The following is a 24,600-nucleotide window of genomic DNA, read 5'->3' as shown; positions in this document are numbered from 1 at the left end:
ACCTGGTCACGTGGTGCGCAATGCAGGACCGCCCCTGCCATAGGACAAAGCGCGCCAAGTCTTTCAGGCTGTGCAGCTTACCAAAAACGAAAGTAAAACCTGTACATTCCCACATCTGCCTGAGCCTCATCTCACATGTCGCAGCATAATCATAAAATAAAATTATGTGATTAATTCCCCCTGTTAAATAATCCCTCTCTGGGGATATTAAGCCTTGATTCCATACAGATAAAAGGAGCCACACTGTGACCCTGTCTTCTTGCGGTATCATATTTGTATTAAAAAAAAAAAAAATTAAACTATGCCGTGGAACAGAAACACAGGCTCTCAAAGCATCGCTCCTGACATGGACTTGAGTGATTGAAGCAGGCAGTGAAACTCATCAACACCGATTGCTTAGGAGCTGTTAATACGAGTCTGGATGGGTTCGCAGAAAGACTCTCCCTGCATCTCGAGACCCTAACTTTCGTCAATGCTCTCACTAAGAGGTTGACAATGCTACTTAAAACTCCAGTCCCATTTTGAAGGGTAGATACCCTTCACAGGGTACTACTCCGAATCTTCTGATACTTCTCTGCCATCCTCCTGTGACGAAAGGCAAAGAATGATTTGGGTATAAAGGGATTGGGGGGGAGAGTATTTAAGCCTTTGGCTGGGGTGTCTTTGCCTCCTCCTGGTGGCCAGGTTCAGTATTTCCAACAGTAAGGAATGATGCCGTGGACTTTCCTCATATTAAGAAGGAAAAACAGAATTTATGCTTACCTGATAAATTACTTTCTCCAACGGTGTGTCTGGTCCACGGCGTCATCCATAACTTGTGGGAATATTCTCCTCCCCAACAGGAAATGGCAAAGAGCACAGCAAAAGCTGTCCATATAGTCCCTCCCAGGCTCCGCCCCCCCAGTCATTCGACCGACTGACAGGAGAAAAAAAGGAGAAACTATAGGGTGCCGTGGTGACTGTAGTTAAAGAAAGAAATTTATCAAACCTGATTAAAAAAACCGGGCGGGCCGTGGGCCGGACACACCGTTGGAGAAAGTAATTTATCAGGTAAGCATAAATTCTGTTTTCTCCAACATTGGTGTGTCCGGTCCACGGCGTCATCCATAACTTGTGGGAACCAATACTAAAGCTTTAGGACACGGATGAAGGGAGGGAGCCAATCAGGTTACCAAAACAGAAGGCACCACGGCTTGCAAAACCTTTCTCCCAAAAATAGCCTCCGAAGAAGCAAAATTATCAAATTTGTAGAATTTGGCAAAAGTGTGCAGAGAAGACCAAGTCGCTGCCTTACATATCTGATCAACAGAAGCCTCGTTCTTGAAGGCCCATGAGGAAGCCACAGCCCTAGTAGAGTGAGCTGTGATTCGTTCAGGAGGCTGCCGTCCGGCAGTCTCATAAGCCAATCGGATGATGCTTTTCAGCCAAAAGGAAAGAGAGGTAGCAGTAGCTTTTTGACCTCTCCTCTTGCCAGAATAAACGACAAAAAGAGAAGACGTTTGTCTGAAATCCTTTGTTGCTTCTAAATAGAACTTTAAAGCACGGACTACATCTAAATTGTGTAACAAACGTTCCTTCTTTGAAACTGGATTCGGGCACAAAGAAGGCACAACTATTTCCTGGTTAATATTCTTGTTGGAAACAACTTCTGGAAGGAAACCAGGTTTAGTACGTAAAACAACCTTATCTGAATGAAACACCAGATAGGGCGGATTACACTGCAGAGCAGATAATTCAGAAACTCTTCTCGCAGAAGAAATAGCAACCAAAAACAGAACTTTCCAAGATAACAACTTGATATCTATGGAGTGTAAGGGTTCAAACGGAACCCCTTGAAGAACTGAAAGAACTAAATTTAGACTCCAGGGAGGAGTCAAAGGTCTGTAAACAGGCTTGATCCTGAACAAAAGCTTGAACATCTGGCACAGCTGCAAGTCGTTTGTGTAACAAGACAGATAAAGCAGAAATCTGTCCTTTTAGAGAACTCGCTGATAATCCCTTATCCAAAACTTCTTGGAGAAAGGAAAGGATCCTAGGAATTTTAATCTTACTCCATGAGAATCCCTTGGATTCACACCAACAGATATATGTTTTCCATATTTTATGGTAAATCTTTCTAGTCACAGGTTTTCTGGCTTGTACCAGAGTATCTATCACAGAGTCCGAAAACCCGCGCTTAGATAACATCAAGCGTTCAATTTCCAAGCCGTCAGCTGGAGAGAAACTAGATTTGGATGTTCGAATGGACCCTGTACTAGAAGATCCTGTCTCAAAGGTAGCTTCCATGGTGGAGCCGATGACATATTCACCAGGTCTGCATACCAAGTCCTGCGTGGCCACGCAGGAGCTATCAAAATCACTGAGGCCTTCTCCTGTTTGATCCTGGCTACCAACCTGGGAATGAGAGGGAACGGTGGAAACGCATAAGCTAGGTTGAAGGTCCAAGGCGCCACTAATGCATCCACTAGAGTCGCCTTGGGATCCCTGGATCTGGACCCGTAGCAAGGAACCTTGAAGTTCTGACGAGACGCCATCAGATCCATGTCTGGAAAGCCCCATAATTGGATCAATTGGGCAAATACCTCCGGGTGGAGTTCCCACTCCCCCGGATGGAAGGTCTGACGACTCAGATAATCCGCCTCCCAGTTTTCCACTCCTGGGATGTGGATCGCATATAGGTGGCAGGAGTGATCCTCCACCCATTTGATGATTTTGGTCACCTCTCTCATCGCCAGGGAACTCCTTGTTCCCCCCTGATGATTGATGTAAGCAACAGTCGTCATGTTGTCTGATTGGAATCTTATGAATCTGGCCTTTGCTAGTTGAGGCCAAGCCCTGAGAGCATTGAATATCGCTCTCAGTTCCAGAATGTTTATCGGGAGAAGAGACTCTTCCCTGGACCATAGACACTGAGCTTTCAGGGAATTCCAGACCGCGCCCCAGCCTAATAGACTGGCGTCGGCCGTGACGATGACCCACTCTGGTCTGCGGAAGCTCATTCCCTGGGACAGGTGATCCTGGGTCAGCCACCAACGGAGTGAGTCTCTGGTCTTCTGATCTACTTGAATCACTGGAGACAAGTCTGTATAGTCCCCATTCCACTGTTTCAGCATGCACAGTTGTAATGGTCTTAGATGAATTCGCGCAAAAGGAACTATGTCCATTGCTGCAACCATCAACCCGACTACTTCCATGCACTGAGCTATGGAAGGCCGTAGAACAGAGTGAAGAACTTGACAAGCGTTTAGAAGCTTTGACTTTCTGACATATGTCAGGAAAATCTTCATTTCTAAAGAATCTATTATTGTTGACTGAGACAGGGAACTCTTTTCTATGTTCACCTTCCACCCGTGAGATCTGAGAAAGGCCAGAACGATGTCTGTGTGAGCCTTTGCCTTTGAAAGAGACGACGCTTGTATTAGAATGTTGTCCAAGTAAGGTGCCACTGCAATGCCCCTTGGTCTTAGAACCGCTAGAAGGGACCCGAGTACCTTTGTGATAATCCTTGGAGCAGTGGCTAGCCCGAATGGGAGAGCCACAAACTGGCAATGTTTGTCCAGAAAGGCGAACCTTAGGAACGGATGATGATCTTTGTGGATAGGAATATGTAGATACGCATCCTTTAGATCCACGGTAGTCATAAATTGACCCTCCTGGATTGTAGGTAGAATCGTTCGAATAGTTTCCATTTTGAACGATGGCACTCTGAGAAATTTGTTTAGAATCTTTAAATCCAGAATTGGTTTGAAGGTTCCCCCTTTTTTGGGAACTACAAACATATTTGAGTAAAACCCCAGTCCTTGTTCCACAGTTGGAACTGGGTGTATCACTCCCATTTTTAACCGGTCCTCTACACAATGTAAGAATGCCTGTCTCTTTATTTGGTTTGAAGATAAACGAGAGATGTGGAACCTTCCCCTTGGGGGTAGTTCCTTGAATTCTAGAAGATAACCCTGAGAGACTATTTCTAGTGCCCAGGGATCCTGAACATCTCTTGCCCAGGCCTGAGCAAAGAGAGAGAGTCTGCTCTCTACTAGATCCGGTCCTGGATCGGGGGCTACCCCTTCATGCTGTCTTGGTAGCAGCAACAGGTTTCTTTGCCTGTTTACCCTTGTTCCAGCCTTGCATCGGTTTCCAAGCTGGTTTGGTCTGGGAAGCATTACCCTCTTGTCTAGAGGCTGCAGAGTTGGAGGCCGGTCCGTTCCTGAAATTGCGAAAGGAACGAAAATTGAACTTATTCTTAGCCTTGAAAGGCCTATCTTGTGGGAGGGCATGGCCCTTACCCCCAGTGATATCTGAAATAATCTCTTTCAATTCTGGCCCAAAGAGGGTCTTACCTTTGAAAGGGATATTAAGCAATTTTGTCTTGGAAGATACATCCGCTGACCAAGACTTTAGCCAGAGCGCTCTGCGCGCCACAATTGCAAACCCTGAATTTTTCGCTGCTAATCTAGCTAACTGCAAAGCGGCATCTAAAATAAAGGAATTAGCTAACTTAAGTGCGTGAATTCTGTCCATAACCTCCTCATACGGAGTCTCTCTACTGAGCGACTTTTCTAGTTCTTCGAACCAGAACCACGCTGCTGTAGTGACAGGAATAATACACGAAATAGGTTGAAGGAGGTAACCTTGCTGTACAAAAATCTTTTTAAGCAAACCCTCCAATTTTTTATCCATAGGATCTTTGAAAGCACAATTGTCCTCAATAGGAATGAAAGTGCGTTTGGCTAGTGTAGAAACTGCCCCCTCGACCTTAAGGACTGTTTGCCATAAGTCCTTTCTGGGGTCGACCATAGGAAATAATTTCTTAAATATAGGAGGAGGGACAAAAGGTATGCCAGGCTTCTCCCACTCCTTATTCCCTATGTCCGCCACCCGCTTGGGTATTGGAAAAGCGTCAGGGTGCACCGGGACCTCTAGGAACTTGTCCATCTTGCACAATTTTTCTGGGATGACCAAGTTGTTACAATCATCCAGAGTAGATAGCACCTCCTTAAGCAGTGTACGGAGATGCTCTAATTTAAATGTCACAACATCAGGTTCTGCCTGCTGAGAAATTCTTCCTGAATCAGAAATTTCCCCATCTGACAAAACCTCCCTCATAGCCACTTCAGATTGGTGTGAGGGTATGACAGAGCAATTATCATCAGCGCCCTCCTGCTCTACAGTGTTTAAAACAGAGCAATCGCCCTTTCTCTGAAATGCAGGCATTTTGGATAAAATATTTGCTATGGAGTTATCCATTACTGCTGTCAATTGTTGCATAGTAACAAGCATTGGCGCGCTAGAAGTACTAGGGGTCTCCTGCGTGGGCAAAACTGGTGTAGACACAGAAGGAGATGATGTAGAACTATGTCTACTCCCTTCATCTGATGAATCATCTTGGGCAACTTTACTATCTGTGGCAGTACTGTCCTTATTTTGATTGGACGCTATGGCACAATTATCACACATATTTGAAGGGGGAGACACTTTGGCTTCCATACACACAGAACATAGTCTATCTGAAGGCACAGACATGTTAAACAGGCTTAAACTTGTCAATAAAGTACAAAAACCGTTTTAAAACAAAACCGTTACTGTCTCTTTAAATTTTAAACAGGGCACACTTTATTACTGAATATGTGAAAAACTATGAAGGAATTGTTCAATTTTAACCAAATTTGCACCACAGTGTCTTAAAGCATTCAAAGCATTGCACCCCAAATTTCAGGCTGTTAACCCTTAAAATGTGGAAACCGGAGCCTTTTACAGTTTTAACCCCCTTACAGTCCCAGCCCCAGCCTTTGCTGCGACTTCACCAAACCCAGGGGAGTAAACTATACCAAATGAAGCCTTCTAGGAACCTTTTCAACTAATTCCAGACCCACACACATGCAGCTGCATGTATTGCTCTCAAAAGTAACTGCGCAGTAATGGCGCGAAAATGAGGCTCTGCCTACTACAGAGAAGGCCCTTCCTGACTGAGAAGGTGTCTAAACCAGTGCCTGACTTAAAAAAACGTTCCCCAAAGTTATAAAGTGTGAATTTCAACATCAAACTGTATAAAATGCCTAAATAAAGCAATCGATCTAGCCCATAAAAGTGTCTACCAGTTTTATAGCCCATATTAAGCCCTTTATTCTGTTTGAGACTAAGAAAATGGCTTACCGATCCCCATGAGGGGAAAAATGACAGCCTTCCAGCATTACACAGTCTTGTTAGAAATATGGCTAGTCCTACCTTAAGCAGAAAAGTCTGCCAACTGCTCCCCCCAACTGAAGTTATCTCATCAGTCCTGTGTGGGAACAGCAATCGATTTTAGTTACTGCTGCTAAAATCATACTCCTCTCACAAACAGAACTCTTCATCTTTTTCTGTTTCAGAGCAAATAGTACATACCAGCACTATTTTAAAATAACAAACTCTTGATAGTAGAATAAAAACTACAACTAAACACCACATACTCTTCACCATCTCCGTGGAGATGCTACTTGTTCAGAGCGGCAAAGAGAATGACTGGGGGGGCGGAGCCTGGGAGGGACTATATGGACAGCTTTTGCTGTGCTCTTTGCCATTTCCTGTTGGGGAGGAGAATATTCCCACAAGTTATGGATGACGCCGTGGACCGGACACACCAATGTTGGAGAAAATGGTTGTGTGTCCCTTTGAATCCAAATGTAGGCCATTTTTCAGTTACTAACCTAAAATATTTTACATCTTTCTTTTCTCAGGAGACCCAGAAAATTTAAATCATACCATTAATTTATGTATATATCATAACACGTAAAAAGCCTGCAACAAGTGTGAAAAAATACAGGCCCCACAATAGGAACTCAATGCAACAAGTTAGTACATCTTTCATTAAAGGGACACTGAACCAAATTTTTTTCTATCGTGATTCAGATAGAGCATGCAGTTTTTTTTTTTTTTTATATTTTATTTTGTACAGACAATGCAAAAAAAACAAAACAAAAAAAAAACTAACACAATTTTGAAAAAACAGCACAGTGTTAATTTCACACAAGTCCATGTAAGCCTAGAGAAGCTGAAAATTACATCAGTATCGCAACATCAATCATTTAAATAGTAAAACTGAAGAGCAGCTAGCTCCAGATATCTGAGTACTGTACATTGTTGGGGAGTTTTTATATAATTATGACTTGTTAGCAACAAAAAACTAGTGATTTATAATATGGTTATCACAAAAACCGGTGAGAGATCCTGAAAAAGTAAAAAAAAAAACATAAGAAACAAGAGGGAGGGGAGAAAAAAAAAAAAAAAGCCCTCAGTCCCCTCCCTTTCTCCTCCCCCCTCCGCTAGGGCAAACTGTGAAGAAAAATATGTGAAGGAATATATATATATATATATATATATATATACACACATATATACACATATATACATACATATATACATATACTCACACACACACACACACACACATATACACACATACATACATTCCTCAGTCTGGCTACCAAATACCTAGGACTATTTCGGTATTTCTAAATGGTGAAATTAAATAACTGATTTCGCTAGGTGTAAATATTTTTATAAATTTAGCCCATTTTTTAAAGAAAAGTTGTATTTCTCGATCTGAGTTCAAATCTGTAGCTAACTGTTCAACTAGGTATTGTTTTTTTTAAAGGACCAGTCAACACTGTAGATTTGCATAATCAACAAATGCATGATAAGACAATGCAATAGCACTTAGACTGAACTTCAAATGAGTGGTAGAATTTTGTTAAATAAATTGCAAAGTTATGCCAATTTCCACTCCCCCTGTATCATGTGACAGCCATCAGCCAATCACAAATGCATATACGTATATGCTGTGAATTCTTGCACATGCTCAGTAGGAGTTGGTGACTCAAAAAGTGTAAATATAAAAAGACTGTGCACATTTTGTTAATGGAAGTAAATTGGAAAGCTGTATAAAATTGCATGCTGTATCTGAATTATGAAGTTTAATTTTGACTTGAGTGTCCCTTTAAGATTGTTCTTTACTCTCGGAAGTGAGGGTAAACATTTACTCTTCCATTTCTTGAAGATCAAGTTCCTGGCAGCAAGAATAATTAAATTTACCAATCTGGACTCTTCTGAAGCTGAGTTGCTATTTATCAAGAAAAGAATATCCATCAAAGTGAGCTCGAGGGGGGTTATTTTCAGCACTTTAAGTAGCCAAAATTCTATTTTGCTCCAAAATTGTTGTAGTTTCAGACAAGCCCAAATCATATGTATTATATCTGTGGCTGGAAAGCTGCATTTTGGGCATTTATTGAAATTTTTATTATACCATCTATAACCTCTATCTGGTAGAGCATGCAGTTTTAAGCAACTTTCTAATTTACGCCTATTATCAAATTATTTTCATTCTCTTGGTATCTTTATTTGAAATGCAAGAATGTAAATTTAGATGCCGGCCCATTTTTGGTGAACAGTGTTGTTCTTGCTGATTGGTGGGTAAATTCACCTACCAATAAACAAGTGCTTTCCATGGTACTGAACCAAAAAAAATTGCTTAGATGCCTTTTTCAAATAAAGAAAGCATGAGAACGAAGAAAAATTGATAATAGGAGTAAATTAGAAAGTTGTTTAAAATTGCATGCTCTATATGAATCACGAAAGAAAAAAGTTTGGGTTCAGTGTTCCTTTAATGAGATTTAAAATCTTTTATATATTTTTTAATACGTTGTATGTCCACCTTTATTTGTGATGACAGACTCAATCCTCTTCAGCATAGAGGTTACCAGTGTTGCACAAAGATGTTATGCCATTCTTCAGAGACAAAATTTTATCAGCTGTTCTTTGTTGAAGGGGTTGTGTTACCTTTAATCTTAAAAATACGCCAAAGGTGTTCTATTGAGTTCAAGTCAGCCAACATACTTGGCCAGGTCATAGTTTTCACTTTTGTCTTCTTCAGAAACTCGAGATTTTGGCAGTGTGATTTGGATCATCATGCTGGATTATTCCTCTTCTGCCTAGCTTCTGGAGACTGGAAGTCATCTTGTCAGACAGTATTTTGGTATATACACAGGCATTCATGGTGTCATTTATAAATGTCATCTCCCCAACTCTTTTTGCACTCATGCAGCCCCATATCATCACATTCCCACTGTGCTTCACTGTTGGGACTATGCATTCACTGCAATAATCCTGACCTGGTTCACCCTAAACACGCTGGACCCCATCTTGGTCTCATCTGACCAAAGAATGTGCTTCCAATATTCATCAGGCTTCTTTTCATGCTGGTTAGCAAAGTTTAATCTGGCAGTTTTGGGTCGAAGAGCAGGCAATGTCCTTTGCACTGTCTGAGCTGTCACAGAAATATTAAATTTCCATTGATAACCCCTGAGTCAAATTTGAAGCACTTGCCCGTCTGTTTTTCAGAGCTATAATGTGCAAGTAGAGCACTGTCTATGGCATCATTTTAGGAGGATGGCCAGTGCAGCTCTGATTAGTGGTACTATGGCTTGTTCTATACCTCCCGATTACTGCAGCAACTGTGTTTCAACTGATTTTTAGTTGGTCACCGATCCTTTTCCATCTTTGTGAAGTCTCACAATCGAATTTGGCAATTATTTTTCATGTGGAGGCATGATGCAGACATGCAGATAGATACAGCCCATAGGTTCCAAATTGAGAAACTTGTGTGTCAGTGATCACAGGTTTCAAAATAGTTATTCTAAAGTATTTGTTTTTTTATTGTTCATAAGGGGAAATACATTACTTGTCAACTTCTAGATTAAAAAAATGGGAAGTCAAAATATACATATTTTATTGGTTTATGTAAATGTGCATGTGTATAAAATTACATTCCAATTCTCTACATATGATATCCCAAGACATTCAATTAAATGGTATATTAAACTGTAAATACTAAACCAAGTTAAATGACAGGAAAGTGGAATAAATATAAAAAATATATTGTTTAGCAAAAAATTTATATTACAATCTCATACGGTTTAATATCCCTTAAATTTATACAGAACTCCACAAATCTTACACACTGAGCAAAACAAATAAGTTGGATCAATAAGGTAAGAAGACAGATGCAGTGTTTTTGGCGCATTCAGCTCCCCTAACAAAAGAAAAGCAAAAACACAGTGGTGTTCCACATGCCTTATAATCTTGAAAAATTAAACTAAAAATTGTTTAGCCAAGTTAAATGGTAAACAATTTTTTTTTAAATTTTATTTATTTTCACATATTGAGGACTTTTCAATTTTGGCATTTTCCAGTTTAAATGGTGAAATATATTGCTTTGTATTATTTGTTAACATTTGCAGAGGATATACAGAAAAGATCCTTGGCAAGAATAGTCGCTAACAATCAATTTCAGAAAGGCAAACATTTAGGGCGAAAGGGATATTAGCGCTCCGCTGAGTATTACCAGAGCATGCTTTCATAGATTTAAAAGGGAGCCTCGTTCTCATGCAGTGACAAGCATGAGAATCTCATGCAGCGAAGGGGGTAAGTAGCGCAGTGATGGCAGCAAATGTTAAATATATGTATACAATTATATACATATATATTTATGTGGGAACACACAGTAAGGGCATCTCAACACCCCACACCCGCTGTTTTTAACCACTTAAAATTGCCTAGTGTAGTTTTTTTATTTTTAACTATAATACCCTCTATTTTGAGGACATTTGGGGCAGTAGTAATGGCTGTTTATCATGCGCCCGCAAAGCGGCAGCAGGTGATAAATTAGCGCTCCCTTTGTAATCTAGCCCTTAGTGAAAAACTATCTAATGGCTTTCTTAAATAATGATCTTACCACTATCAGATGAATCCTCCTTCTTGGATCTCATTTTCCTCTTACGACCCCGTTTTCCTTTTTTATGGACTATTTCACATTCACCTTCATTTTCACCATCTGTACCATCTGGTCCTGTGCAATGATCTGCATGCCGAGACATTGTATTCTACAATGTGAACAATTTGTAAACAAGTTAGTGTAGTTAACCAGCATATTAGCAATTCATTGTTCACCTCCTATCCTAAAAGGGGACCACATAACCAGCAATACTAGGCTGTTAACTAAGAATATCCTGTCCAAGGAGTCTAAGCTGCAGAATACGAATTTCGTAAAATAGGGACATTAAACACTAAATAAAATGATGAAGTCAAATCAAAGAAAATTTGATATTTTATTTAATTATATTAGTTGATTAAATATTGAAGTTTTTGTCTCTATAAAGTATCTGGCACTGCCTTGTTATAACAGGTTTCCCTTACTTAATCTCTTCTGCTGAGAACGATTAGGGACAGATAAAAGGGTCACTAAAGTGTGGAATGTAGCATTGTTAATAGAGTTTACAAATTATGAGATAGTTAAAAGTGATATAAAACAGTGTTTCATTGTTGTAATAAAAAAACTAAGCAGTTTGTTATACTTAAAGGGACAGTAAACTTAAAAAAGTATGTTCTATAATTCTGCACATATTGCAGAATTATGTAACATTATCTTAGCAACAGCTTTAAAAATCAAGAGATTTTAGCTGTCAAAGTTGCACTGGTCTCCCTCTCCAGGCTCTTCTGATCAGGTATTTTTCAAAAGCCATTTGGGGGCACACTGTCTAATCGAAGCGCACCCGATCATGCTATTGAACTACTGAATGTAGCTTGCGCAAGCTTAAAAAAAAAAAAAAAAAAAAAAAAAAGAAGAAGACCTGGTCAGAAGAGCCTGGAGAAGAGACCAGGTAAGTGCAGCTTTGACAGCTAAAATCTCTCAAATCTTGATTTTTAAAGCTGTTAAGATAATGTTACATAATTCTGCACTGTGTGCAGAATTAAAGTGAATGTAAATTTTGATGCTAAAGTGCCCAGTTTTTAAAAATTCTATTAAAAACAGGGGCACTTTAATTGATCGAAATTTACATTTCACTCATGTTGTGAAAAAATACTTACCTTTAAATCTTGACATCCGCTCCAGCTTCCTCCGCCCGTCGCAAAGCCTCTTCCTGGGACTAAAATGAGGAATCCGGCTTCCTCCCATCACGGCTTCGAATCAGACACCGATTCCCCGGGGGGGGGGGGGGGGGGGGGTGCCGTGATTGGAGGATGACAGATCCATCATTTCTGACTTTAGCATCAAAATAGACATTCACTTTAAAGAACATCATTTTTTAAGTTTACTGTCCCTTTAATAATAATTAAAAAAAAACATTGCAATATGTATTCATAATTTAAAAATAATTTTACCCTTTATTACTTTAACTTAATTTTTAAATCATGTGACCTAAGTTTTTTTAATGGTAGCTCTCTTATCTTGCTGTGGGTAGTGGCTACACATAGTTTCTAAATGCTCCTTCACCAGGAAAAAAAATTGTTTGCTATTAACCCCTTAACGACCGACGACGTATGCCATACATCCTCAAAAAAAAAGCACTTAACGACCGAGGACGTATGGCATACGTCGTCGGTTTAACAGAGCACTGGAAGCGATCGAAATCGCTTCCAGCTGCTCTAACAGTATTGCAGGCTTGCCTTGAGGTCTAGGCATCCTGCAATACTGTTCCCGAGTGCCGGGACCGGATTGATCACTCCCCCACGAGTGATCACTTCCGGTTTCGCTCCACGTGGAGCCCGGCAGTGTTTCAGAGCATCGGAAGCGATCGGACACGCTTCCGATGCTCTGCTTGTTTGCTAAGTGCCTCGGTGGGTCGAGGCACTTAGTTAGTTATAAATTAAAATAAAAATAATAAAAAAAAAAAAAGCCCTAAATAGCCCCCCCCCTCCCCCTTCACTAGGCATCCAAGATGGCGATGCCCAGTGCATCATGGGGCCTCTGGGGGTGTCCCTAGCCTGCATCATCATAGGGGCAAGCTAGGGTCACCCAATCTGAGCCTCCCACCCTAAAAAAAAAAATAATAATAAAATACCCCATTTGTCTGATCATGTCAATATTTGTAAATATTGACTATGATCAGTGTGGATCTCCCTCCCTCTCCTCACTTGCCATTTTGTTGGAGAGAGAGAGAGACCTGTATTTAGCAGAGAGAGAGAGAGATTTATTTCTTTTATTTGTTAAAAAATATAGAACCAAAGGCTCTTTTCAGAGCCATTAACCCCTAGCTTGCCAGTGATCACTATATATCACTGGCAGTAACATAGGTGCACTTTTTTTTTGCTGCATTTTGCTGTCTGTGCGTTTTTTTAGGGGTTAATTTTGTTGTTGTAATTTTTAAAAAACCCAAAGGCTCTTTTCAGAAACATTTAGTTAATTTAATTTAATTTTCAGAGCCATTAACCCCTAGCTTGCCAGTGATCGCTATATATCACTGGCAGTAGCAAAGGTGCACTTTTTTTTTGCTGCATTTTGCTGTCTGTGCATTTTTTTAGGGGTTAATTTTGTTGTTGTAATTTTTTAAAAACCCAAAGGCTCTTTTCAGAAACATTTAGTTAATTTAATTTAATTTTCAGAGCCATTAACCCTTAGCTTGCCAGTGATCGCTATATATCACTGGCAGTAGCAAAGGTGCACTTTTTTTTTTGCTGCATTTTGCTGTCTGTGCATTTTTTTAGGGGTTAATTTTGTTGTTGTAATTTTTTAAAAACCCAAAGGCTCTTTTCAGAAACATTTAGTTAATTTAATTTAATTTTCAGAGCCATTAACCCCTAGCTTGCCAGTGATCGCTATATATCACTGGCAGTAGCAAAGGTGCACTTTTTTTTTTTGCTGCATTTTGCTGTCTGTGCATTTTTTTAGGGGTTAATTTTGTTGTTGTAATTTTTTAAAAACCCAAAGGCTCTTTTCAGAAACATTTAGTTAATTTAATTTAATTTTCAGAGCCATTAACCCCTAGCTTGCCAGTGATCGCTATATATCACTGGCAGTAGCAAAGGTGCACTTTTTTGCTAGTTAATTTAGTTAATTAATTTAGTTAATTTAATTTAATTTTCAGAGCCATTAACCTCTAGCTTGCCAGTGATCGCTATAAATCACTGGCAGTAGCATAGCTGTACTTTTTTGCTAGTTAATTTAGTTAATTAATTTAGTTAATTTAATTTTTTTTAGTAATTGTTTTCTGTGATACAAAAATGTCACAGAAAAGATATAGTGCTGAGGAGGCGTATGCCATCCTTGCGTCAGAGTCAGATGCCTCTATTTCTGACTCAGACCCCAATTTTGACCCTGCCATGTGCTCAGATACATCACTAGATGCAGTCTCAACTGATAGTGATGTATCAGTGGCTGCTAGCCCCCCTGCCAGCCCCCCTGCTAGCCCCCCTGCCAGAAGGAGGCGTGTTGCTGCCATTGCTGCTGAAGAGTGGGTAACGCCTCATCTCCAGAGGCCAGATATCCCACCCTTCACAGCAAATGCTGGCATAAATATAGATGTGGCAGGTTTTAGCCCCCAGCAGTTTCTGGAAGTGTTTCTGGGCGATGATATATTGGGGAACATTGTCGCCCAAACTAATTTATATGCCCATCAGTTCCGTGCTGCAAAGCCTGGAACATATTTGGCAAAGCAGCAATGGGCCCCCATCAATGTGCCAGAATTCAAAAAATTCTGGGCATTGACTATGCTGATGGGCATCATAAAGAAACCCTCCATTCGCTCCTACTGGAGTACTAGCCCCATCTGCTCTACCCCCATTTTCTCCCAGACTATGTCGAGGAAGAGGTATGAAATGATTCTGCATTTCATGCACTTCAGCGACAACAGCCTGTGCCCCCCTAGGGAGCATCCCCAATTTGACAGGCTGTATAAAATCCGCCCCCTGATAACCCACTTTTCTGCCAGGTTTGCAGAGGCTTATACACCTGGAAGGAATATATGCGTTGATGAATCCCTAATGAAGTATAAGGGAAGGCTGGGATTCAAGCAGTATATTCCTTCCAAACGCTCCAGATATGGGGTAAAGGTGTATAAGCTCTGTGACAGCGAGACTGGGTATACTCAGGACTTCCGGGTGTATGAGGGAAAGGATAGCCACCTTGACCCTCCAGGTTGCCCAGAACATATGGGAACCACTGGCAAGATTGTCTGGGACCTGATATTACCCCTAATGAACAAAGGGTATCACTTGTACTTAGACAATTTTTATACAAGTGTCCTTTTGTTCAAGCTACTGTATTGCTTTGATACAGTAGCTTGCGGTACAATTAAAAAGAACCGCGCAGGTTTCCCAGGACAGCTTGTACGCACCCGGCTACGAAGGGGGGAGACCTCAGCTCTGCGCCAAGAGGAGCTGTTGGCACTGAAGTACAGAGACAAGAAGGATGTATACCTTCTTACCACCATCCACACAGAGAGGACGGTGGCGGTTTCTGTACGTGGCAGAGCTGAGATCATAAGGAAGCCAGTGTGCATCAAGTCTTATAACCGGCATATGGGTGGGGTTGATCTGGCTGATCAGCTGCTGCAGCCCTATCTAATTATGCGGAAGACAAGGGCCTGGTACAAAAAGGTTGCAATTTACCTAATGCAGATTGCAACCCACAACGCTTTTTTGTTGTTCAAAAAAGCAAACCCCAGAGTTAAAAAGACTTTTTTACAGTTTCAGCTCCAGATTATTACGGGGATTTTGTACCATGATGCACCTGCTCCCCGGGCGGTGATGGGAGAGAGCAGAGTTGGGGCTACCCATTTTATTTTTAAAATCCCCCCTAATGCCACAAAGCAGAAACCACAAAAAAAATGCAGAGTCTGTACCAAGAGGGGGAAGAGAAGGGACACCATATATTACTGTCCTGATTGCCCTGGACAGCCTGCACTCTGCATTGGGGACTGCTTCAAGCGGTACCATACAATGGTCAATTTTTTAAAAAAAAAAATACATTTGCGGTTACATATATATATATTTTTTTTGGTTATGTTTATAGTTAGATGTTTTTTTGTTTTTTTTACTTTTACTGTGCCAGATTTTTACATTTCACTACTCTATTTTTTTCTAAAATTGGGCCTGTTTTTTTTTTAACCAAAACCCCTGTCAAACCTATGCATGGGGGACATAGGTGTTCTCAGGGTGCCTTGCAGAAAACAACCTGAAGTATGTTTTTGTAATAACTTACAACAGTCTCTCCTAAATTATAGTCAAAAAGCAATGTGTCTGTAAAAATGAAAATTGAAAAATTACCACCATACACTTTCTCCAATTTTTTGGGCTAAAACGGTTGCTTCAAAGGCATCAAAGCACACCATATACAATACCTTGGGGTGTCAACATTTAAAAAATATACACTTTGAATGCAATAAATAAAAGTGGGGTATGCGATAGGCCCCAAACTAAAGATAGGCCTATCAGAAGAAATACTCTCATTTTTAATAACTAAAATCACAAGTCATAAAATTGTAACATAACCTTCCCAAAATCCTGGCAAACCTATGCATGGGGGGCATAAGTGTACTCAGGGTGCCTTGCAGAAAACAACCTGAAGTATTATTTTGCAATAACTTACAACAATCTCTCCTAAATCATAGTCAAAAAGCAATGTGTCTGTAAAAATGAAAATTGAAAAATTACCACCATATACTTTCTCCAATTTTTTGGGCTAAAACGGTTGCTTCAAAGCACACCATATACAATACCTTGGGGTGTCAACATTTAAAAAATATACACTTTGAATGCAATAAATAAAAGTGGGGTATGTGATAGGCCCCAAACTAAAGATAGGCCTATCAGAAGAAATACTCTCATTTTTAATAACTAAAATCATGTAACATAACCTTCCCAAAATCCTGGCAAACCTATGCATGGGGGGCATAGGTGTACTCAGGGTGCCTTGCAGAAAACAACCTAAAGTATTCTTTTGCAATAACTTACAACAGTCTCTCCTAAATCATAGTAAAAAAGCAATGTGTCTGTAACAATGAAAATTGAAAAATTACCACCATATACTTTCTCCAATTTTTTGGGCTAAAACGGTTGCATCAAAGTCATCAAACCACTCCATGTATAATACCTTGGGGGGTCAACTTTTTAAATATAATCACATTTATGGAAAACAAATAAATTGGGGTATGTTAAAAGACCCCCAAAAAAAGACGATAGGCAAAGAAAATATGTTAAATGTGAAAAAAAATCACAAACACATGTCAGACATTTGGCATTGCACCGCCCAAACAAGCCACCAAACCTATGCATAGGTGGTATCACTGAACTCAGGAGATGTTGGTGACCACATATTGGTGTCTTCTTTGGTAGTAACACATAACAGGAGCTGTGAATCCATGTCTAAAGTACAATGTATGTGAAAAATAACACAAAGAAATGAATGCCCAATAGTTTGACAAAGACTAGTGGTTGAATTAGTGTATGGAAAGTGTTAAAACACCTGCATTTGAAATACCCTAGGATGTCTACTTTTCAAAAATATATGGTTTTATGGGGGTAAATTACATTGGCCGGCTTCAGAAATGTCTTAAATAGAACATGGGTGCATGGGATGTGAAAATGGGAAGTGTAAAAAATGGAATGCGCTTCCTAAAAATAAGGCCTTCTAGCCCCCAGAGAACCCAACACACCTATACATGGGTGGTATCACTGTACTCAGGAGATGTTGTTGAACACATATTGAGGTGTTTTTTGGCAGTAAACACATAACAGGAACTGAGAATCCATGCCTAAAGTACAATGTGTGTGAAAAATAACACAAAAAAATGACTACCCAAAAGTTTGACAAAGACTGGTGGTTAAATAAGTTCATGGAAAGTGTGAAAATACCAGCATTTCAAATACCCTAGGGGGTCTACTTCTCAAAAATATATGGTTTTATGGGGGTAAATTTCATTGACCGGCTTCAGAAATGTCCCAAATAGGACATGGGTGCATGATGACCGATGTGAAAATTCCAAGTTGAAAAACTGGAATGCGCTTCCTAAAATTAAGGCCTTTTAGCCCCCAGAGAACCCGACACACCTATACATGGGTGGTATCACTGTACTCAGGAGATGTTGTTGAACACATATTGAGGTTTTTTTTGGCAGTAACACATAACAGGAACTGAGAATCCATGCCTAAAGTACAATGTGTGTGAAAAATAACACAAAATAATGACTACCCAAAAGTTTGACAAAGACTGGTGGTTGAATTAGTGCATGGAAAGTGTTAAAATACAAGCATTTGAAATACCCTAGGGTGTCTACTTTTCAAAAATATATGGTTTGATGGGGGTAAATTCCATTGACCAGCTTCAGAAATGTCCCAAATAGGACATGGGTGCATGATGACCGATGTGAAAATTCCAAGTTGAAAAACTGGAATGCGCTTCCTAAAATTAAGGCCTTTTAGCCCCCAGAGAACCCGACACACCTATACATGGGTGGTATCACTGTACTCAGGAGATGTTGTTGAATACATATTGAGGGTTTTTTTGGCAGTAACACATAACAGGAACTGAGAATCCATGCCTAAAGTACAATGTGTGTGAAAAATAACACAAAATAATGACTACCCAAAAGTTTGACAAAGACTGGTGGTTGAATTAGTGCATGGAAAGTGTTAAAATACAAGCATTTGAAATACCCTAGGGTGTCTACTTTTCAAAAATATATGGTTTGATGGGGGTAAATTCCATTGACCAGCTTCAGAAATGTCCCAAATAGGACATGGGTGCATGATGACCGATGTGAAAATTCCAAGTTGAAAAACTGGAATGCGCTTCCTAAAATTAAGGCCTTTTAGCCCCCAGAGAACCCGACACACCTATACATGGGTGGTATCACTGTACTCAGATGTTGTTGAACACATATTGAGGGTTTTTTTGGTAGTAACACATAACAGGAACTGAGAATCCATGCCTAAAGTACAATGTGTGTGAAAAATAACACAAAATAATGACTACCCAAAAGTTTGACAAAGACTGGTGGTTGAATTAGTGCATGGAAAGTGTTAAAATACAAGCATTTGAAATACCCTAGGGTGTCTACTTTTCAAAAATATATGGTTTGATGGGGGTAAATTCCATTGACCAGCTTCAGAAATGTCCCAAATAGGACATGGGTGCATGATGACCGATGTGAAAATTCCAAGTTGAAAAACTGGAATGCGCTTCCTAAAAATAAGGCCTTCTAGCCCCCAGAGAACCCAACACACCTATACATAGGTGGTATCGCTGTACTCAGGAGATGTTGTTGAACACATATTGAAGTGCTTTTTGGCAGTAACACATAACAGGAACTGAGAATCCATGCCTAAAATACAATGTGTGTGAAAAATAACACAAAAAAAATGACTACCCAAAAGTTTGACAAAGACTGGTGGTTGAATTAGTGCATGGAAAGTGTTAAAATACCAGCATTTGAAATACCCTAGGGTGTCTACTTTTCAAAAATATATGGTTTGATGGGGGTAAATTCCATTGGCCAGCTTCAGAAATGTCCCAAATAGGACATGGGTGCATGATGACCGATGTGAAAATTCCAAGTTGAAAAACTGGAATGCGCTTCCTAAAATTAAGGCCTTTTAGCCCCCAGAGAACCCGACACACCTATACATGGGTGGTATCACTGTACTCAGGAGATGTTGTTGAACACATATTGAGGTTTTTTTTGGCAGTAACACATAACAGGAACTGAGAATCCATGCCTAAAGTACAATGTGTGTGAAAAATAACACAAAATAATGACTACCCAAAAGTTTGACAAAGACTGGTGGTTGAATTAGTGCATGGAAAGTGTTAAAATACAAGCATTTGAAATACCCTAGGGTGTCTACTTTTCAAAAATATATGGTTTGATGGGGGTAAATTCCATTGACCAGCTTCAGAAATGTCCCAAATAGGACATGGGTGCATGATGACCGATGTGAAAATTCCAAGTTGAAAAACTGGAATGCGCTCCCTAAAAATAAGAGCTTTTAGCCCTCCGAGAACCCGACACACCTATACATGGGTGGTATCACTGTACCCAGGAGATGCTGCTGAAGACATATGAGGGTGTTATTTGGCAGTAACCCTTAATATTATCAGTAAATGTATTCTTAAATTGCTATTTTGTCAAAAAATCAAATTATTTTTTTCCCCCCCCCAAACTTTGGCATAGATTGGTGGTAAAATGGTTGCATGAAAAAAGTCAAAATACCCCAAGTTTAATACCTTAGGTTGTCTTCTTTTAAAAAATATATACATTTGAAGGGTTATTCAGGGATTCATGACAGATATTGGTGTTACAATGTAACTATCGCCAATTTTGAAAAAACATGGTTTTGAAATAGCAAAGTGCTACTTGTACTTATTGCCCTATAACTTGCAAAAAAAGCAAAGAACATGTAAACATTGGGTATTTATAAACTCAGGACAAAATTTAGAAACTGTTTAGCATTGGTATTTTATGGTGGTTGTAGATGTGTAAGAGATTTTGGGGCTCAAAGTTAGAAAAAGTGCATTTTTTTTCATTTTTTCCTCATATTTTATATTTTTTTTTATAGTAAATTATAAGATATGATGAAAAAAATTGTATCTTTAGAAAGTCCATTTAATGGCGAGAAAAACAGTATATAATATGTGTGGGTACAGTAAATGAGTAAGAGGAAAATTACAGTTAAATACAAACATCGCAGAAATGCAAAAATAGCCTTGGTCCCAGATGGTCAACAAATTGAAAAGTGGTCTGGTCACTAAGGGGTTAAACACCATCTGTTTCTATTATGTTTATTTTAATTAACATTTCTTTTTACTAAGCACTGTTTAATATCCTTTCAACATATTATTTTATAACAGTTACTAACTGACCTCAGCAGGGAATGTGACAATAGCAGGATTTTGTATTTAAGATATAAGTTACAGAATGGCAGTGCCCATTACACTTTATTAAAACTTAGGGGAATTAAACTCACAATTTTCTCATGTCATCACAGTGTGTCACTAATTTTATGTAAATATTGCTCTTTGGAATGATAAAGTCAAAGATACAGTATTGTGGTTCCTTTCATACTGTGTAAGTGGAGGCTCAGTCTTTAAAGAGAATCCACTCACCCTTCGAGTAAATGTTTTCCCACACTTTGAACACACAAAGGCTGCAGGAACAAAGCTGGGATCATGGTATCTTTTGAAATGCATGTCCAGGAGTTGTTTCTGGCGGAACGTTTTATCACAATGACTACAGGCGTATGGCTTCTCACCGGTATGAGTCCGCTTGTGCATAATCATGTGACGCTCCTTAGAGGAGGGGGAAAAAAAAAACACACTATTTACTTTGGACAAAAACAAAGATTAAAAAGGGACAGTAAAGTCAAACTTTCATGATTCGTATAGAGAATGCAGAAAAAACAAAATTTATGCTTACCTGATAAATGTATTTCTCTTGTGGTGTATCAAGTCCACGGGTTCATCCATTACTTGTGGGATATTCTCCTTCCCAACAGGAAGTTGCAAGAGGACACCCACAGCAGAGCGGTCTATATAGCTCCTCCCCTATCTGCCACCCCCAGTCATTCGCCCGAAGACAAGCAAGAAAAAAGGAGAAACTATAGTGTGCAGTGGTGACTGTAGTTTAAAAATAAAAAACACCTGCCTTAAAGTGACAGGGCGGGCCGTGGACTGGATACACCACAAGAGAAAGAAATTTATCAGGTAAGCATAAATTTTGTTTTCTCTTGTAAAGGTGTATCCAGTCCATGGGTTCATCCATTACTTGTGGGATACCAATACCAAAGCTTTAGGACACGGATGAAGGGAGGGACAAGGCAGGAACTTAAATGGAAGGCACCACTGCCTGTAAGACCTTTCTCCCAAAAATAGCCTCCGAAGAAGCAAAAGTATCGAATTTGTAGAATTTAGAAAAAGTATGAAGCGAAGACCAAGTCGCCGCCTTACAAATCTGTTCAACAGAGGCCTCATTTTTAAAAGTCCATGTGGAAGCCACCGCTCTAGTGGAATGAGCTGTAATTCTTTGAGGAGGCTGCTGGCCAGCAGTCTCATAAGCTACGCGGATTATGCTTCTCAGCCAAAAAGAAAGAGAAGTTGCTGAAGCCTTTTGGCCTCTCCTCTGTCCAGAGTAGACAACAAACAAAGCAGATGTTTGACGAAAATCCTTCGTAGCTTGTAAATAAAACTTTAAAGCATGTACCACATCTAGATTGTGTAAAAGACGTTCCTTCTTTGAGGAAGGATTAGGACATAATGAAGGAACAACAATCTCCTGATTGATATTCTTATTAGATACTACTTTAGGAAGAAACCCAGGTTTAGTACGCAAAACTACCTTATCTGCATGGAAAATCAGATAAGGTGAATCACACTGTAAAGCAGATAACTCTGAAACTCTTCGAGCCGAGGAGATAGCTACTAAAAACAGAACTTTCCAAGATAAAAGTTTAATATCTATGGAATGCAAAGGTTCAAACGGAACCCCTTGAAGAACTTTAAGAACTAAATTTAAACTCCATGGCGGAGCAACAGGTTTAAACACAGGCTTGATTCTAACTAAAGCCTGGCAAAACGCCTGAACGTCTGGAACCTCAGAGCAGAAATCTGTCCTTTTAAGGAACTAGCTGACAATCCCTTCTCCAATCCTTCTTGGAGAAAGAATAAGATTCTAGGAATCCTGACTTTACTCCATGAGTAACCCTTGGATTCACACCAATGAAGATATTTACACCATATCTTATGATAGATTTTCCTGGTGACAGGCTTTCGAGCCTGAATTAAGGAATCAATGACCGATTCAGAAAAACCACGCTTTGATAGAATCAATCGTTCAATCTCCAAGCAGTCAGACGCAGAAAAATTAGATTTGGATGTTTGAAAGGACCTTGAAGTAGAAGGTCCTGCCTCAGTGGCAGAGTCCATGGTGGAAAGGATGACATGTCCACCAGATCTGCATACCAAGTCCTGCGTGGCCACGCAGGAGCCATCAAAATCACTGAAGCTCTCTCCTGCTTGATCTTTGCGAGGGAGCAGAAGAAACGGTGGAAACACATAAGCCAGGCTGAAGGACCAGGGCGCTGCTAGAGCATCTATCAGCGCTGCCTTGGGATCCCTGGACCTGGACCCGTAACGAGGAAGCTTGGCGTTCTGACGAGACGCCATGAGATCCAGTTCTGGTTTGCCCCATAGTTGAATCAACTGGACAAATACCTCCGGATGGAGCTCCCACTCCCCCGGATGAAAAGTGCCGACTTAGGAAATCCGCCTCCCAGTTCTCTACTCCTGGGATATGGATAGCTGAGAAATGGCAAGAGTGAACCTCTGCCCATAGAATTATCTTTGAAACCTCCAACATTGCCAGGGGGCTCCTTGTTCCCCCCTGATGGTTGATGTAGGCTACAGTCGTGATGTTGTCCGACTGAAATCTGATGAACCTGACCGCAGCTAGCTGAGGCCAAGCCTGAAGAGCATTGAATATCGCTCTTAGTTCATGAATGTTTATCGGAAGGAGGGTTTCCTCCTGAGTCCACGAACCCTGAGCCTTCAGGGAGTTCCAGACTGCGGAAACTCATTCCCCTGGACAGATGGACCCGAGATAGCCACCAGAGAAGAGAATCCCTGGTCTCCTGATCCAGATTTAGCAGAGGGGACAAATATGTGTAGTCCCCATTCCACTGATTGAGCATGCAAAGTTGCAGTGGTCTGAGATGTAGGCGGGCAAACAGAACTATGTCCATTGCCGCTACCATTAAGCCGATTGCCACTGACGGCTGAGAAGTGGAATAAAGAGCACGGCAGGAAGATAGAAGCTTTGACAACCTGACCTCTGTCAGAAAAATCTTCATTTCTACTGAATCTATCAGAGTTCCTAGGAAGGAAACTCTTGTGAGAGGGGAGAGAGAACTCTTTTCTTCGTTCACCTTCCACCCGTGAGACCTCAGGAATGCCAGAACAACGTCCGTATGGGACTTGGCGATTTGAAAAGTCGATACCTGTATCAGAATGTCGTCTAGGTAAGGAGCCACCGCTATGCCTCGTGGCCTTAGAACCGCCAGTAGGGACCCTAGAACCTTTGTAAAGATTCTTGGTGCCGTGGCTAACCCGAAGGGAAGAGCCACAAACTGGTAGTGCCTGTCTAGGAAGGCAAACCTGAGAAACCGATGAGGATCTCTGTGTATCGGAATGTGGAGATAAGTATCCTTTAAGTCCACGGTAGTCATATATTGACCCTCCTGGATCATAGGTAGGATGGTTCGAATAGTCTCCATCTTGAAGGATGGGACCGTGAGAAATTTGTTTAGGATCTTGAGATCCAAGATTGGTTAGTTCGCTCTTTTTTGGGAACTATAAACAGATTTGAATAGAATCCCTGCCCCTGTTCCTCCCTTGGAACTGGGTGGATCACTCCCATAACCAGAAGGTCTTGAACGCAACGTAAGAATGCCTCTCTCTTTATCTGGTTTGCAGATAATTGTGAGAGATGAAATCTCCCCTTTGGAGATGAGGCTTTGAAATCCAGAAGATATCCCTGGGAAACAATCTCCAGAGCCCAGGGATCCTGGACGTCTCTTGCCCAAGCCTAGGCGAAGAGAGAAAGTCTGCCCCCAACTAGATCCAGTCCCAGATCGGGGGCTACTCCTTCATGCTGTCTTAGAGGCAGCAGCAGGTTTTTTGGCCTGCTTTCCCTTGTTCAAAGCCTGGTTAGGTCTCCAGACTGGCTTGGACTGGGCAAAAGTTCCCTCTTGTTTTGCAGTAGAGGAAGTTGAAGCTGCGCCACTCTTGAAGTTTCGAAAGGA

General features: G+C 40.5%; 1 protein-coding gene across 2 annotated transcripts in view; it reads right to left on the bottom strand.

Moving 5' to 3' along the window:
- CTCF (CCCTC-binding factor) overlaps positions 1-24,600 on the bottom strand; it is an 82,490-nt gene that overhangs the window by 13,205 nt on the left and 44,685 nt on the right. For both annotated transcript variants that reach the window (XM_053699536.1, XM_053699535.1), the window contains exons 8-9: positions 20,912-21,094; positions 10,766-10,913 (exon numbers count right to left, since the gene is read on the bottom strand). In XM_053699536.1, the coding sequence (XP_053555511.1) occupies positions 10,766-10,913; positions 20,912-21,094 (331 nt within the window). The remainder of the gene's footprint in view (positions 1-10,765; positions 10,914-20,911; positions 21,095-24,600) is intronic.

This window comes from Bombina bombina, chromosome 1 (assembly GCF_027579735.1).
Source record: "Bombina bombina isolate aBomBom1 chromosome 1, aBomBom1.pri, whole genome shotgun sequence".
NCBI classification, from domain to species: domain Eukaryota; kingdom Metazoa; phylum Chordata; class Amphibia; order Anura; family Bombinatoridae; genus Bombina; species Bombina bombina.
Note: the sequence above shows the minus strand (reverse complement) of the source record. Positions and strands in the feature narration are given on the sequence as shown.